The sequence below is a fragment of the Xenopus laevis genome, chromosome 2L (assembly GCF_017654675.1).
Source record: "Xenopus laevis strain J_2021 chromosome 2L, Xenopus_laevis_v10.1, whole genome shotgun sequence".
Taxonomy (NCBI): Eukaryota; Metazoa; Chordata; class Amphibia; order Anura; family Pipidae; genus Xenopus; species Xenopus laevis.
The window spans coordinates 155,549,004-155,566,574 of NC_054373.1; the positions used below are offsets into that span (position 1 = coordinate 155,549,004).

At 41.2% G+C, this 17,571-nt stretch overlaps 1 protein-coding gene across 1 annotated transcript in view; it reads left to right on the forward strand.

Moving 5' to 3' along the window:
• itgb7.L (integrin subunit beta 7 L homeolog) overlaps positions 1-17,571 on the forward strand; it is a 56,975-nt gene that overhangs the window by 16,501 nt on the left and 22,903 nt on the right. Inside the window, exons 2-3 of the mRNA XM_018247577.2 lie at positions 1,774-1,843; positions 17,138-17,211. Coding sequence (XP_018103066.1) covers positions 1,777-1,843; positions 17,138-17,211 — 141 coding nt within the window. The 5' untranslated portion in view covers positions 1,774-1,776. The remainder of the gene's footprint in view (positions 1-1,773; positions 1,844-17,137; positions 17,212-17,571) is intronic.

Sequence of the window (17,571 nt, forward strand, 5' to 3'; positions counted from 1 at the left end):
GGACCCCTTATTCAAAAAAACTGACATCCAGGAATCTCAGAATTACCGGAAGCCCATGTCCCATAGAGTTCATTTTAAGCAAATAATTCTAATTTTTAAAAAAGATTTCCTTTTTCCTCTGTAATAATAAAACAGTACCTGGTACTTGATGGTGACTAAGCTGCATCAATCGATATTGGTGGCAAAACAAATCTATCGGGTTTATTTAATTAAACACTGAAATGTTTTTGGCGTTGAATGAAGATCCAAATTATGGAAAAATCCCTATCCAGAGAACCAGGTCCCAAGATTTCCTGATATGCCATACTTGTACAGTAGTGATGTGTGGGTTGAGAAAAACTCAACCTGCACCTGACCCGGAAATCCAGTCCTGCGACTCGCCTGCACCTGCCTTTCCCCCTCCATTTATAGACCCTCGGGTATCGTGTCCCGGGGGTATAGGGCCGCCCCGCGCATCACTACTGTACAGCACTTGTATTATATTCACTAGTTCCTTATGATAATATTTTTTTGCTTTTGCAGACATAGTTATGCTGTGAGTCTACCAGGGCTCATTTATCAAAACTGGGCAATTGAGAACCTAGGCAACCAATGGCAACTAATCACATTTTTGCTATGTGTTATTGCCCAGGCACAAATTTGTCCACTGTTGTTAAATGAACCCCAGTGATTTTCCTGCTCTAACAAACTCTAGAAGGTGCAGTCTGGAATCTTCACCTGCATTAACAGCATGTTGTTTGCAGCAGAGAAACATAAGAAAGTGCATTGATAAAATATACGTCAGATGTCTCTATATATTTCAGAAGCTAAAATAATAAATAATAAAGAACATTCTCGAAACAGAATTATTTAAAAGGATTCTGTCCTTTTTCTTACTAAATGTCCCATTGCAAATTATCCATTCTACCGTTTAAGATTGTATTTGTTTTATCTAGTAGGAGTAAATCTAGAGCAACTTGCTGATTAATCATTAAAGACGTTTCACTACTCATCCGAGCAGCGTCTTCTGTTCAACTGACTACTTCATAAACTGTATTTGTTTTAGTTGTAATTGTGGGGCTCTGCACAGAGTGCAAGTGCTTCCCATATGGAGATCTAAGGTCCACAATTTCTCAGTCCTAGCTCTTGCACTTAGCCCATAGTTAATCAGCCCTCAGATTTGTTAGGCTCTGCTTTAAATCCCTCTTAATGTGAAATTTCATGGTTTCTGACAAACAATGTTAACATGAGGCCTAACGGTAAACAGCTTTAGTACTGCTCAGGCCAGGCTGCATACCTCCCAATTGTCCTGTTTTCTGCTGGACAGTCTCGATTTTGACAGCTCAACCTGCACTCTCGGGTTTCTCACTGAAATAACCCGACTTTCTCTTTGATCTCCTGCACTGATTGAGTGCAGTTGCACTTGGATACTTTTGTAACAATTTAAGCTAAGCAAAGATACAATTGTAACTATTTAAGATAAGTAAGTCCCTTGGAAGAACAGAGACTAGCAGTTTAAAGGGCAATTCATTTTCATTAGCAAAACTGTTATAACACATAAATCATTGCACTAAAACTCCCAGAAATGTGTTAAAATTTTCATAACCTGCCAAATTGTGTAAAATTGACATGACAATTATTGGGTGTGGCCATGAAATGGGCGTGGTCAAAAAACTTTCCCCGCGCTGTGCACGGCACACGTTTTTGTCCCTCTCTTCATTTTTCAAATGTTGGGCGGTATGAACCTGGTATTTGCATGCTGACCCTTTACACTTAATTTTTTTTATCTTTCAGAGTATGAAGCTGCTGTCTTTCATTTGGGTCCTTGGACTTTTCATGCTCCCACAGTCTTCAGGATCTACAGGTATTGCTATAGTTTGGGAATCTATTATAGACATGTTTAGTACCAGAACTAAAAGGTGAATATATTTGTTTGCGGGCCAAGAGCTGTTTTGCTTTTATTGCTTTATCCCAACAATCTCTTAGAGACCAGTGAAAGCAAATCCTACCAACACTCTTCTGACAGCTAGTGGAAAGTCTTTCCAGAAGAGCAGAGGCTAATGTAGCAGCAAAGAGAGGACCAACTTCATATTGGTTTAGGAATAGGATGTTGGTAAGGGAGAGTTGATCAGCCAGTGGCACTAATGTGACATATCAACGTTTCCGTGGGACAGGAAGAAGGGAGCACACAAAACTGAACCCCAGTGCACCAAAACACTGATCAACAAGGAGTACACTTTGTTTTCTGTAAACACAGAATCGTTAACCAGCAGTAAAGCAGTGAAGAAATTGTTGTACAGGAATGAGACCTGTTATCCAGAATGTAACTAATCAGGAAAGGATTGCACACTCCATTTACAAAAATTATATAATATATTTATTACATGGGAAAAAAAGGAAAGAAAGAAAAATTTACAAAGAATACAAAAATCAAAAGTAAGCCCAACGCGTTTCGACCATATTGGTCTTCCTCAGGGGCACAAATAACAAAAAAAGAAAAAGGCATAAATAAATAGGATAAATCCTGTTATCCAGAATGCTCTGGACCTGGGGTTTTCTGGATAAGGGTCTTTCTGTAATTTGGATCTTCATACCTTAAGTCTAAAAATAATATAAGCCCAATAGACGTTTTTTCTTCCAATAAGGATAAATTATATTTTACTTTGGATTAAGTACAAGGTACTGTTTTATTATAACAGAGAAAAAGAAATCCTTTTTAAAAATTTGTATTACTTGTATAAAATGGAGTATGGGAGACGGTCTTTCCATAATCCAGAGCTTTCTGGATAACGGGTTTCCAGATAATGGATCCCATACCTGTAGTCAGACAAATGTTGAACAACAGATTGACTGCTGCAAGGGAAATGATCAAAATAAAGGGGACCATTAGATGCTTTATTACCCTATTATGTAGATGGTACATTACCCTTTGTCCTGCCATCAATTAGGATATTCATGTTTTAATTAAATAATGAATCCCTTAAGGATCCGTTAGTGCCGTGCCAAGTTCCTGAAATTTAAAGAGAAAAGAAAGTTTGCTCATAGGAAAGGTTTATTTGCCATTTGCTAACACTTAGCAGCACCATATAAGTATAAAGGTAATGATAAAGGGCTCTCATTTCATCTTTCTAGCAGGGAACATGTGAACTGCCAACATCAAAGGCTCTGGGGTTAATAAGGCTGAAGCTTTACATAGTTATTAGTTATAGAGAAAGTTTATTTCATAACATCAAAGACTTTAACCAGCTGTAAAGTATGGCCACGGCTTCACCCTAGAGGGAAAGCAGCATCCCAGGCCTTTAGATATTGCAGTATGGTAAGGTAAGGGGTGGTGATTAAATGCTTTAATAGTTTTGATCCCTGCATGGGGTTGCTATGTTCATTCATCTTGCATAAATGTATATATATATATATATTATGCACTTAATTGTGGACTGAGTTATTTTATAGTGTTGCCTGCTCTGTCTGTGATTATGGAAATACAGAAAGTACAGAAACTAAACGTGCGACTATTTAATCATTGGCACCAACATCTTCAGCGATTACAGCACCGCCAACGGAAAACCTTGAGATCTGCTGGCGATGGTGCAATTTAAGGCCTTCATAGCAATGTTATACTACTGTCCCTTTATTGGGCTCTTATGGACCCATATACTGGTCCTATGTAAATGTTCCACTATATACTCCACAAGTGGAGCATTGACAGTTCTCAGTTTGACTTCTGGCCACCAATGGCTCCTGCAGTTTAGAATACATTTTTTTGCCTGCCCTTTTGTTTACTATAAGGCCTGGATTTGCACCTGAGAACATACCATGTTCTCATACCATAGCCAAGAAAAAGTAACACCAAAAAACAAGTGTGTTAAAGTATTGAATATATAATGTACTGTTGTCTAGAGATGTCGCGAACTGTTCGCCGGCGAACTTGTTCGCGCGAACATCGGGTGTTCGCGCTCGCCGGAAGTTCGCGAACGTCGCGCGACGTTCGCCATTTTGGGTTCGCCATTGTTGGCGCTTTTTTTTGCCCTCTCACCCCAGACCAGCAGGTACATGGCAGCCAATCAGGAAGCTCTCCCCTGGACCACTCCCCTTCCCTATAAAAACCGAAGCCCTGCAGCGTTTTTTCACTCTGCCTGTGTGTGCTGAAGAGATAGTGTAGGGAGAGAGCTGCTGCCTGTTAGTGATTTCAGGGACAGTTGAAAGTTTGCTGGCTAGTAATCGTTTTGATACTGCTCTGTTATTGGAGGGACAGAAGTCTGCAGGGGTTTGAGGGACATTTAAGCTTAGGTAGCTTTGCTGGCTAGTAATCTACCTTCTACTGCAGTGCTCTGTATGTAGCTGCAGTGGGCAGCTGTCCTGCTTCTGATCTCATCTGCTGACTGCTGCAATAACAGTAGTCCTTGTAAGGACTGCTTTTATTTATTTTTTTGTTGTTTTACTACTACTACTACTACTACTACTATAAGAGCCCAGTGCTATTAGTCTAGCAGTGTTGGGGAGTGGGACTGGTGTGCTAATCTGCTGCTCCTAGTAGTTCAGCAGCACCAACTTTAATTTTTTTTTTTTAATATTCATTTTTTTTTATTTTACTTTTTTTTATTTTACTACCGCTGTAGTAGTGTATAAGTTGACCTTTTAGGCATTATTTGCCCTGTAGGCATTATTTGCACACTGTTTTCTTCAACCCGCCATCGAGCTGTGTGACCTTGTTCACATTCTGTCTAAATATCCATAATATTACCGTCTCCAGAAAAAACACCGGAGTCACTTTTTTCAAGCAGCCATAATATATTTTACGTAATCCGTATCCACCGCTGTAGTAGTGTATACGTTGGCCTTGTAGACATTATTTGCACACTGTTTTCTTCAACCCGCCATCGAGCTGTGTGACCTTGTTCACATTCTGTCTAAATATCCATAATATTACCGTCTCCAGAAAAAACACCGGAGTCACTTTTTTCAAGCAGCCATAATATATTTTACGTAATCCGTATCCACCGCTGTAGTAGTGTATACGTTGGCCTTGTAGGCATTATTTGCACACTGTTTTCTTCAACCCGCCATCGAGCTGTGTGACCTTGTTCACATTCTGTCTAAATATCCATAATATTACCGTCTCCAGAAAAAACACCGGAGTCACTTTTTTCAAGCAGCATTCATATATTTTACGTAATCCGTATCCACCGCTGTAGTAGTGTATACGTTGGCCTTGTAGGCATTATTTGCACACTGTTTTCTTCAACCCGCCATCGAGCTGTGTGACCTTGTTCACATTCTGTCTAAATATCCATAATATTACCGTCTCCAGAAAAAACACCGGAGTCACTTTTTTCAAGCAGCATTCATATATTTTACGTAATCCGTATCCACCGCTGTAGTAGTGTATACGTTGGCCTTGTAGGCATTATTTGCACACTGTTTTCTTCAACCCGCCATCGAGCTGTGTGACCTTGTTCACATTCTGTCTAAATATCCATAATATTACCGTCTCCAGAAAAAACACCGGAGTCACTTTTTTCAAGCAGCATTCATATATTTTACGTAATCCGTATCCACCGCTGTAGTAGTGTATACGTTGACCTTGTAGGCATTATTTGCACACTGTTTTCTTCAACCCGCCATCGAGCTGTGTGAGCTTGTTCACATTTTGTCTAAATATTGATAATATTATCGTCTCTAGAAAAACCACTTGAGTTACTTTTTTTCAAGCAGCATTCATATATTTTACGTAATCCGTATCCACCGCTGTAGTAGTGTATACGTTGGCCTTGTAGGCATTATTTGCACACTGTTTTCTTCAACCCGCCATCGAGCTGTGTGAGCTTGTTCACATTTTGTCTAAATATTGATAATATTATCGTCTCTAGAAAAACCACTTGAGTTACTTTTTTTCAAGCAGCATTCATATATTTTACGTAATCCGTATCCACCGCTGTAGTAGTGTATACGTTGACCTTGTAGGCATTATTTGCACACTGTTTTCTTCAACCCGCCATCGAGCTGTGTGAGCTTGTTCACATTTTGTCTAAATATTGATAATATTATCGTCTCTAGAAAAACCACTTGAGTTACTTTTTTTCAAGCAGCATTCATATATTTTACGTAATCCGTATCCACCGCTGTAGTAGTGTATACGTTGACCTTGTAGGCATTATTTGCACAGTGTTTTCTTCAACCCGCCATCGAGCTGTGTGAGCTTGTTCACATTTTGTCTAAATATTGATAATATTATCGTCTCTAGAAAAACCACTTGAGTTACTTTTTTTCAAGCAGCATTCATATATTTTACGTAATCCGTATCCACCGCTGTAGTAGTGTATACGTTGACCTTGTAGGCATTATTTGCACACTGTTTTCTTCAACCCGCCATCGAGCTGTGTGAGCTTGTTCACATTTTGTCTAAATATTGATAATATTATCGTCTCTAGAAAAACCACTTGAGTTACTTTTTTTCAAGCAGCATTCATATATTTTACGTAATCCGTATCCACCGCTGTAGTAGTGTATACGTTGACCTTGTAGGCATTATTTGCACAGTGTTTTCTTCAACCCGCCATCTAGCTGTGTGTATTATCGTTTCCAGAAAAACCAACTGAGTTTTTGTTGTTGTTGTTGTTTTTTTAAAAATAATGCCAGGCAAAGGCAGGCCGCCACGCAGAGGCCGTGCTAGGGGCCGTGCTGCTATGCAATCCTGTGGCCCTAGCAAATTGCCCAGTTTTAAAAAGCCAATGACCCTGAACTCCTAAAATGCTGAAGAGGTAGTTGACTGGCTTACACAGCACACCCCATCCTCTACCGTTTCTAACTTTACCACAACATCCTCCTCATCCTCCACTGCTATGGCCACCCCACGTAACACTTCCTCCACCACCGGTGCCCCTTCTTCACTGGGGTCAGAGGAGTTATTTTCCAATGAGTTTCTTGAACTGAGTAATGCGCAACCATTATTGCCAGAAGAAGATGAAGGAGATGAGGACCTTACACCAGATTTAATTCTGGCAGAGAACACGATAGAGATGGACATAATGAGTGATGAGGAGGAGGTCCCCGCTGCTGCTTCCTTCTGTGATGTGTCAGAAGAAATTGATGCATCTGAGGAGAATGATGATGAGGAGATTGATGTTTTGTGGGTGCCTAGTAGAAGAGAGCAAGAGGAGGGTAGTTCAGATGGAGAGACGGAGAGTCAGAGAGGCAGTAGGAGAATAAGACTTAGAAGAAGCAGGGAGGACAGCCCGCAGGGATCAGTAGGGCAACAACATGTATCGGCACCTGTGTTCAGCCGGCCAACGCACCCGCCATTGCCGCCAATACCGCCAACTCCGCCAACTTCTACTGTTACCGCCAGATCGCACACTTCCAAAAAGTCAGCAGTGTGGGATTTTTTTAATGTGTGTGCCTCTGACAAAAGCATTGTAATTGCAATGAGTGCAGTCAGAAACTGAGCCTTGGTAAGCCCAACAGCCACATAGGTACAACTTCTATGCGAAGGCACATGAGCGGCAAGCACAAAGCACTTTGGGAGCAACACCTCAAAGGCAACAGGCAAACTAAAAGCCACACTCCTTCTGGTCCAGCATCTTACTGCTCTACCTCTGCTCTCCTTGACCCGTCTGAACCACCCTCCACTCCGCCTTCCACCTTGACCACCTGTTCCCATTCCCAGTCATCTGCCACCAGCCAAGTTTCTGTGAAGGCCATGTTTGAGCGTAAGAAGCCAATGTCTGACTGTCACCCCCTTGCCCGGCGTCTGACAGCTGGCTTGTCTGCACTCTTAGCCCGCCAGCTTTTACCATACCAGCTGGTGGACTCTGAGGCCTTCCGCAAATTTGTAGCAATTGGGACACCGCAGTGGAAGGTACCCAGCCGCAATTTTTTTTCTAAAAAGGGAATACCACACCTGTACCAACATGTGCAGAGCCAAGTTACCGCATCTCTGTCACTTAGTGTTGGGCCAAAGGTCCATATGACTACTGACGCATGGTCCTCCAAGCATGGTCAGGGCAGGTATGTCACCTACACTGCCCACTGGGTGAACTTGGTAATGGCTGGGAAGCAGGGAATGGGTAGCTCAACAACAACAGTGGAGTTGGTGTCACCGCCACGGATTGCACGCGGTTCTGCCACCACCTCTACTCCTCCATCGCTCTCTACCTCGTCTTCTTCTTCTTCTTACTCTGCTGCTGGGTCCTCCTTCTCCTCCTCCACACCTGTGCACCCCCAGCTCCCCCTAGGCTATTCGACGTGCCAGGTACGCCGTTGTCACGCTGTCTTGGGGATGACGTGCCTGGAAAGCAAAAACCATACCGGATCTGTACTCCTGTCATCTCTGCAGTCACAGGCCGATCGGTGGCTGACCCCACACCAACTGCAGATCGGAAAAGTGGTGTGTGACAATGGAAGCAATCTGTTGGCAGCGTTGAGACTAGGCAATTTAACACATGTGCCCTGCATGGCACATGTGTTAAATTTAATAGTCCAACGTTTTGTCTCCAAGTACCCAGGATTCCAGGACGTTCTCACCCAGTCCAGAAAGGTGTCGGCCCATTTCAGGCGTTCCTACACAGCCATGGCACGCCTTGCTGACATTCAGCAGCGCTACAACATGCCAGTCAGGCATTTGATTTCTGACAGCCAGACTCGCTGGAATTCAACGCTCCTTATGTTGGAACGTCTGCTGCAACAACAAAGGGCCGTCAACGAGTACCTTTTTGAACTGGGTGGTAGGACTGGATCTGCACAGCTGGGGATTTTTTCCCCCGTTACTGGGTGCTTATGCGCGATGCCTGCAGGCTCATGCGACCTTTTGAAGAGGTGACAAATATGGTCAGTCGCACCGAAGGCACCATCAGCGACCTAATACCCTTCGCTTTATTCCTGGAGCGTGCCGTGCGACGAGTGACAGATGAGGCTGTAGACCAGCGTGACGAGGAGCTGGAAGCGCACGATTTCTGGTCGGAATCACCAGAACGAACCCAGGCACCTGCTGCAACGCAGGGAGAGGTGCCAGAAGTGGAGTCAGAGGAGGAAGGTGGCTTTGTGGAGGAGGAGGAGGAGGACCAACAGGAGCAGGCTTCCCAGGGGGCTAGTGGTGACCTTTTGGGGACCCCTGGTCTTGTACGTGGCTGGGGGGAGGAGACCGTGGATGATGCAGTCCTTGATAATGAGGAAGCGGAGATGGATAGCTCTGCATCCAACCTTGTGAGAATGGGGTCTTTCATGCTGTCATGCCTGTTGAAGGACCCCCGTATCAAGAGGCTTAAGGAGAAGGACCTGTACTGGGTCGCAACGCTACTAGACCCTCGGTACAAGCATAAAGTGTCAGAAATGTTACCAACATACCACAAGTCCGAAAAGATGCGGCATTTACAAACCAGCCTGCAAAACATGTTGTACAATGCTTTTAAGGGTGATGTCACTTCAGGAACTCATCAACATTCCAGGGGCAGAGGTGCCAGTAATCCTGCCACGAGCACACCTGCAAGGACAAAGCCCTTTGGCCAGTCTGTAACGTCAGACATGCAAATGTTTTTCTGTCCAAGGCAGCGCCACAACCCTTCTGGATCCACCCTCAAAGAACGCCTCGACCGGCAGGTAGCGGACTACCTGGCATTAACTGCAGATATCGACACTCTGAGGAGCGATGAACCCCTGGACTACTGGGTGCGCAGGCTTGATCTGTGGCCAGAGCTGTCACAATTTGCCATGAACCTCTTGTCTTGCCCAGCCTCAAGTGTGCTCTCAGAAAGGACCTTCAGTGCAGCAGGAGGGATTGTAACTGAGAAGAGAACTCGCCTAGGTCACAAAAGTGTCGATTACCTGACCTTTATTAAAATGAATGAGGGGTGGATCTCGGAGGGTTACTGCACGCCGGAAGACTTGTTCTGACTTCTATGCAGCTGTCCTTCTCTTCAAGCCTCATGACTCCACACACAGCTGTCCTTTAGCGTCCTCCTCCTCCCTCCGCCACCGTTACAAACTAGGGTGCAAACCCTACTGGTTTAATTTTTTCTGGCCTCTGTGCTTCAGTGGCTGCAACCAAAAAAACTGGGCAAACAATGTCTACAAGGTCAACGTATGGCAAAAAATGACTATTTTCAGCATTTATATGGCATATTTTTTCTGGCAACTGTGCTTCAGTGGCTGCAACCAAAAAAATGCATATTTTCTGCATTTATATGGCATAATTTTTCTGGCCTCTGTGCTTCAGTGGCTGCGTCCAAAAAAATGCATATTTTCTGCATTTATATGGCATAATTTTTCTGGCCTCTGTGCTTCAGTGGCTGCAACCAAAAAAATGCATATTTTCTGCATTTATATGGCATAATTTTTCTGGCCTCTGTGCTTCAGTGGCTGCAACCAAAAAAAATTATATTTTCAGCATTTATATGGCATAATTTTTCTGTCAACTGTGCTTCAGTGGCTGCAACCAAAAAAATTTATATTTTCAGCATTTATATGGCATAATTTTTCTGGCCTCTGTGCTTCAGTGGCTGCAACCAAAAAAATTTATATTTTCAGCATTTATATGGCATAATTTTTCTGGCAACTGTGCTTCAGTGGCTGCGACCAAAAAAATGACTATTTTCAGCATTTATATGGCATATTTTTTCTGGCCTCTGTGCTTCAGTGGCTGCGGCCAAAAAACTGGGCAAACAATGCCTACAAGGTCAACGACGTTGACCTTGTAGGCATTGTTTGCCCAGTTTTTTTGGCCGCAGCCACTGAAGCACAGAGGCCAGAAAAAATATGCCATATAAATGCTGAAAATAGTCATTTTTTGCCATACGTTGACTCAACGTATATGGCAAAAAATGACTATTTTCAGCATTTATATGGCATATTTTTTCTGGCAACTGTGCTTCAGTGGCTGCGACCAAAAAAATGCATATTTTCTGCATTTATATGGCATAATTTTTCTGGCCTCTGTGCTTCAGTGGCTGCAACCAAAAAAATTTATATTTTCAGCATTTATATGGCATAATTTTTCTGTCAACTGTGCTTCAGTGGCTGCGACCAAAAAAATGCATATTTTCTGCATTTATATGGCATAATTTTTCTGGCCTCTGTGCTTCAGTGGCTGCAACCAAAAAAATTTATATTTTCAGCATTTATATGGCATAATTTTTCTGGCAACTGTGCTTCAGTGGCTGCGTCCAAAAAAACTGGGCAAACAATGTCTACAAGGTCAACGTATGGCGAAAAATGACTATTTTCAGCATTTATATGGCATATTTTTTCTGGCAACTGTGCTTCAGTGGCTGCGTCCAAAAAAACTGGGCAAACAATGCCTACAAGGTCAACGTATGGCAGTTGTTTAAAGAGAACAGTAGATTACTAGCCAGCAAAGCTACCTAAGCTAAAATGTCCCTCAAATCCCTGCAGACTTCTGTCCCTCCAATACAGAGCAGTATCAAGCAGATTACTAGCCAGCAAGCTTACTATCATCTGTCCCTGAAATCACTAACAGCTCTCCCCCTACACTATCTCTTCCAAGCACACACAGGCAGATTTTTCAGATACATTTTTGCCCTTGATCCCCCTCTGGCATGCCACTGTCCAGGTCGTTGCACCCTTTAAACAACTTTAAAATCATTTTTCTGGCCAGAAATGTCTTTTCTAGATGTTAAAGTTCGCCTTCCCATTGAAGTCTATGGGGTTCGCGAACCGTTCGCGAACCGCTCGCATTTTTGCGCAAGTTCGCGAATATGTTCGCGAACTTTTTTTCCGACGTTCGCTACATCCCTACTGTTGTCCTGCACTGGTAAAACTGGGGACTTTGCTTCAGAAACACTACTACTAGTTATATAGTACAGGTATGTGATACATTATCTGGAACTGCATTTTCCAGAAAGCTCAGAAGTTCTAAAAGGCCATCTCCAATCTCCATTTTAATCAAATACTACATATTTTTTAAATTGATAAAATAATTAATAAATTATCAAAACAGTAGCTTGTACTTGATCCAAACTAAGATAGAATTTATCCTTATTAGGGGCAAAGCAATCCTATTGAGTTTATTTAATGTTTAAATTGATTATACTTAAGAGGTTATTTACTATAATCCAAATTAATCTCATATTTTAGTAAAAAAAAAAACCTCCTATGCCATATTTATCTTATTTATTAATAAAAAAAACTTGATGTAATCGGATTGAGGAAAAAATCTATAAAATAAAGCAAAAACCCAAATCGTCCCCAAAAAAGTCGGATTTTCTAGTACAACCCCTGAAGACCCAAATAACTTCAATTTATGATAGGTGCATCTCCCATACAGGACCTTGACAGGTCTGAGATGGCAGATTTACGGATTCTGGCTTTTTGCAGCATCGTGGTATAATAAATCATTAAAAATTTGAGTTTCCTAGTGAGTTTTTACCATTATCCAGAATGCTCAGGACCTTGGGTTTTCTGGATAATGGATATTTTCATAATTTTTATCTTCATACCTTAAATCTACTATAAAATCATGAAAACATTAAATAAAGTCAATAGGCTGGTTTTGCTTCCAATAAGGATTAATTATATCTTAGTTTGGATCAAGTACAAGGTACTGTTTTATTATTACAGAAAAAAGGAAATCATTTTGAAAAATTTGGATTATTTAATTATAATGAAGTCTAGGGGAGATGGCTTTTCCGTAGTTTGGAACGTTGTGGATAATGGGTTTCCAGAATAATGGATACTATACCTGTAGTATATAAATAAGCTACTATGTAGCCGTGGGACAGCCATGCAGAGGAAAAAATTCTCAAGTTACATAGCAGATAAGATCTGTACAATATAATGGTGTTCTACAGAGCTTATCCATTATCTGCTATTTAAGCTGAGCCATTTAGCCCAATTTTAATTGCCTCCATTGCTAAACAGAAGCTTGTTTATATACACAGAATAGTAGTGTTTGTGAAGCAAACAGATCAGTTTTACCTGTGCAGGGCAACATTACATTTTATATAGGGCATTTGCTGTCATGTGGTTCTTTTTGATCACCTATTTATAAATTAATTAAAATTAAATTAATTAAAAGATTCCCGTATGGTTTGGGTGATCAACTTTCTTGAAGATGAAAAACCCAAATCGTCCCAAAAAAATCTGATTTTCTGGCAAAAAACCCTGAAGACCCTAATAACTTCAATTTGAGATAGGTGCATCTCCCTTTGACATATACAGGACCTTGACTGGTCTGAGATGGCAGATTTTCAGATTCTGGCTTTTTGCAGCATCGTGGTATAATAAATCATGAAAATGTTGAGTTTCCTAGCGAAATTTTTTGAGTTACCATTGTCCAGAATGCTCAGGACCTTGGGTTTTACGGATAATGGATCTTTCCATAGGGAATGGTGTGATCTGCAGTGGCGTAACTACCGGGGGAGCAGGGGGTGCGATTGGGCCAGGGCCCGCACCCCCTCAGGGCCCCCCGGCAGCTTGCACGCCACTCTCTTCTAAGGGAAATGCGGTTGTAAATGCGGCCGTTTCCGGCCGTATGGAGGGGGGCGGGGCCCGGCTGCACGTCCCGCGCCAGGGTCCACCCCCCTCTAGTTACGTCTCTGGTGATCTGTAGTTCATGACAGCCCCTTCAATTCACCAGGGTGACCCCACATTAACAGTGGGTGCTGTACAATATGCAGCTGAAAAGCAAAATGCTACATGTTTTGCCATTATTTTAAGCGATGTGAGCAGTGTAGAAGGATACTGTAGCTAAGAACAAGTAGAGGAAGCTGACTGTGTCTCTAGTTATATATGAATACACATCATTTGAGGGTGCACAGAGCTCACGTTGCCAAAAAACCACAAAGCAATTAGCCTGAATGTGAGAGACAGAGTGGGTCTAGACAGTGGTGCGCACAAGGAAGAGACAGGTACTGATATGAGAATGAAAGTTGACTAGCAGGGGTACTAGTGCCAGCCATGGGAACTACTGAGTGCCTGCTATTTATCAGCCACATCTATCAAAATGACTAAGCAAAGGATTATATGCTGCACTTTAGTCTGGCACACAGCAAAGAACAGTTCATTTCTAAAAATATCATGGGAGAGGAAATGCGTGTTTTAAATAACTGTGTTATTATTTTTTGTATAATAAATGTCCTGTTTTCCTTTATTGCCATTTTGTTGCATATATTTTGTTACCTGGCTCACATATAAATGTAGGATAAATTATTGAAGCATCTGGCACACTCAGTATTGAATTTGAATCTTAATCTTGATAATAGCATTTAAACACTTCAAGGTGAAAACTGCTACAGAATACTGAATTGTTAGACTTTCCAGAATAATATTGGCCACTGCTGTCTTTGTGTACAGCAAAATGCAATCAGGATTTACTAACAGAGGTGCACCCACTTGTTAAAGCATTTTATCTCCTACATTTTCTTGGGCACATCGCTAAAACATTATACATGTAAATATCATGTATAATATATCGAAATAGTTTGATACCCAGTTTTCAGAGGAGCACTCAGCTCTGTTGCACAATAGCCAATAATTATAGTGCATAAAAGTTTTCATGGCTGACAATTATGTCCATGCACACTAACTCACACTTACAAATACAAAATGTCCCCAAAATGAGTTTCATATATATCCTGAGCTAAAAGATATCCTACTTTTATGTTTTTCTGCTGTCAACTTACTGTTTCAGGGCTTTTATGACACATAGGGGCAAAAATTTATGACACATAGGGGCAAATTTTATGACACATAGGGGTTAATTAACCCTCGATATTCGGCTGGGAATGAAAATCCTTCGACTTCGAATATCGAAGTTAAAGGATTTTGTGCAAATACTGCGATCGAACGATCGAAGGAATAATCGTTTGATCGAACGATTAAATCCTTCGAATCGAGCGATTCGAAGGATTTTAATCCAACAATCGAAGATTATCCTTCGACCAAAAAAACTTAGCCAAGCCTATGGGGACCTTCTCCATAGGCTAACATTGGGTTCGGTAGCTTTTAGGTGGCGAACTAGGGGGTCGAAGTTTTTTCTTAAAGAGACAGTACTTCGACTATCGAATGGTCGAATAGTCGAACGATTTTAAGTTCGAATCCTTCAATTCGAAGTTGTAGTCGAAGGTCGAAGTAGCCCATTCGATGGTCGAAGTAGCCCAAAAAAATCTTCGAAATTTGAAGTTTTTTTTCTTCTATTCCTTCACTCGAAGTTAATGAATTGGCCCCATAGTGATGGGCGAATTTCTCCCGTTTCGCTTTTCCGAAAAAATCACGGAATTCCCGCGAAATTCGTGAAACGAAGAAAAATATGCGAAAATACACCTGTGTCAATTTTGGACGTGCACCCGAAAAGTCGTTTGCATCAATTTTGACGCCGGCGTTAAAATCAATGGGTGTCCAAATAGTGTTGCAATTTTGATGTAAGCGAGTTTTGGAAAACGTGTCCAAAATATTTTGACGGCGACAAATTTTCACAGGAGTTTCGCAAATGTATTCGTCAGCGGCGAAACACAGAAATTTGCTGCGAATTTGCACCAGGCTAATTTATTCACCCATCACTAATGACACACAAACAGGATGAAATATTAACATGCATGATTTATATTTTTGGGTTAGTATCAGACTGGAGGGTCTGTGGCCCAGTGGAGCTTCCGCCATAGGGTCCTCCGGGCCTTCCACCTCAGCTGCAAATACCTCCGGGCCCCCCACTCAGCCACAACCTGCTTCTGGGCACCCACAATAGCCCCAACCAGCCGCCATATACCCCAGCATAGACAAACCCCCTCGGTCTTCCCATGCCAGTCTGGGCAGTAGAAAGCTGTGGGTCTAAGTTTACCCAGTGTCCTGCCAGACCCTGTTTTGGGTGCTGTACGTAATGCATACTTTTTAATCCTGTTCATTTTGGTCATAATATTGTTCAGAAAACCCCCACTGTTAATATTTATTATATTTTTGACAGGTAAAAAAATATATATAGGATTCCATACTGTCAACTGGGTTTGTAAGGAAATGTAAACAGTAAAAGAGAAGTAGTTTGCCTGAGCCACTATTAAAAGATGCCATCCAAATAGAGGGATCCAAATGAACTACATGGGGCACATTTATTAAGGGTCGAAATGAAAACTGTCAATTTTGACTAGGCAATTATCCAAACTCAATTCAAGTTTTTTTTAAAACAAAATGTAAAAATAATCAGAGGGAGGATGTGTTTTTTAATCCGGAGAATTTCAGATGTTTTTAAACTGTTGAAATAAAGCTCATCGTTTATCTATCGAGTGGCTTCTGGAAGTGCTTGCCAAACTTTTGGATTCTGACTACACCCTTTGGGGCGATGCACCCGGGCCACTCGCATAACTTGGTGAGTGCGCTTTTACTCATTTGGGATACATGCTTGGCTGGGGTACATACACCCAGGCCAATCGGGAAAAAGGATGAGCCATTTTGCACTATATTTGGAAATCTAGGAGCAGTTATATTATTAACATTCGGATAAAAACTAAGATAGTTAGCTCTCTAGAAAAGTTGATTTAATTAACATGAACGGTGCTGTACACAAATACATATATATATATATATATATATATATATATATATATATATATATATATATATACACACACACCAATGTTTAGAGCCTTCCTGACATTCAATTTTTTTTGGGGGGGGGGAAACTTGAATCGAGTTTGATCAAATTCGATTTGAGTTTTCGGGTCCTTTAAATTTGTGACATTTACAAATTCGATTTTTATAATAAATCTCCCCAAGTCGAATTTTCGAATTCATTTGAATCTAAGGGAGTTTAAAAAAAAACTTTGACCCTTGATAAATGTGCCTCTATGTTTCAAAAGGTTGTTGCTTAGTCAGATGGTAATTTACTGAAATTTTCCAAAAAGTACGAATTTTAGCAAAGATTTCCAGCTTCTGTGTTTGGAGTACAAAATTATATTTAGCATTTTTAAGATCTTATGCTTAACAATATATTGGGTTAACTTACTGTTAGGGATTCCAGCCTTGAGAGGAGTTAATGCACTGCAAATGAAACCTTTGCTCAGACCCCAGTCCCCATTACTTAGAAGTTTCCAGTCCTGTTTGCATGCCATAATAAATAAATGTATCTATGGATTTTTTTTATCTCATTGGAGTAAATTGGGGAAGGATATGGGTAAAATGTGATGAAGAGATACAAAGCCTGATGTTTTTTATGTTGCAGATGTCTGTAAGCACACGGGATCCTGCAATGAGTGCATCTTGTCCAGTCCCAGCTGTTCCTGGTGCAACTCCAAGGTCAGAACCAGTAATAATTTGTCTGCGCAAACCTATGGGATTCTTATTCTGTCAATGGGCTTGAGATGCTTTATAGGAAGTCCCTTTCAAATCTACATACTTGAAAGCTGAAACTCAAATAATATAAAAATAGACCAAACCCAACTTTTTCTGAGCACATTGATTCATCTCTGTTCCCAATGTTACAGCAATATATATATATAAAACAAACGATGAGCTGGTGCACTCAAAACAATATTGTCACTGCCCGGGTGCTGGTTAAAACATAGATAAATATCAAACTGAATCAACAAACCGCACTCACAGGACTTCTTGTCGTGAAAAATAAAGTATTTAGTAAATAAAAAATACTTTTTTTTT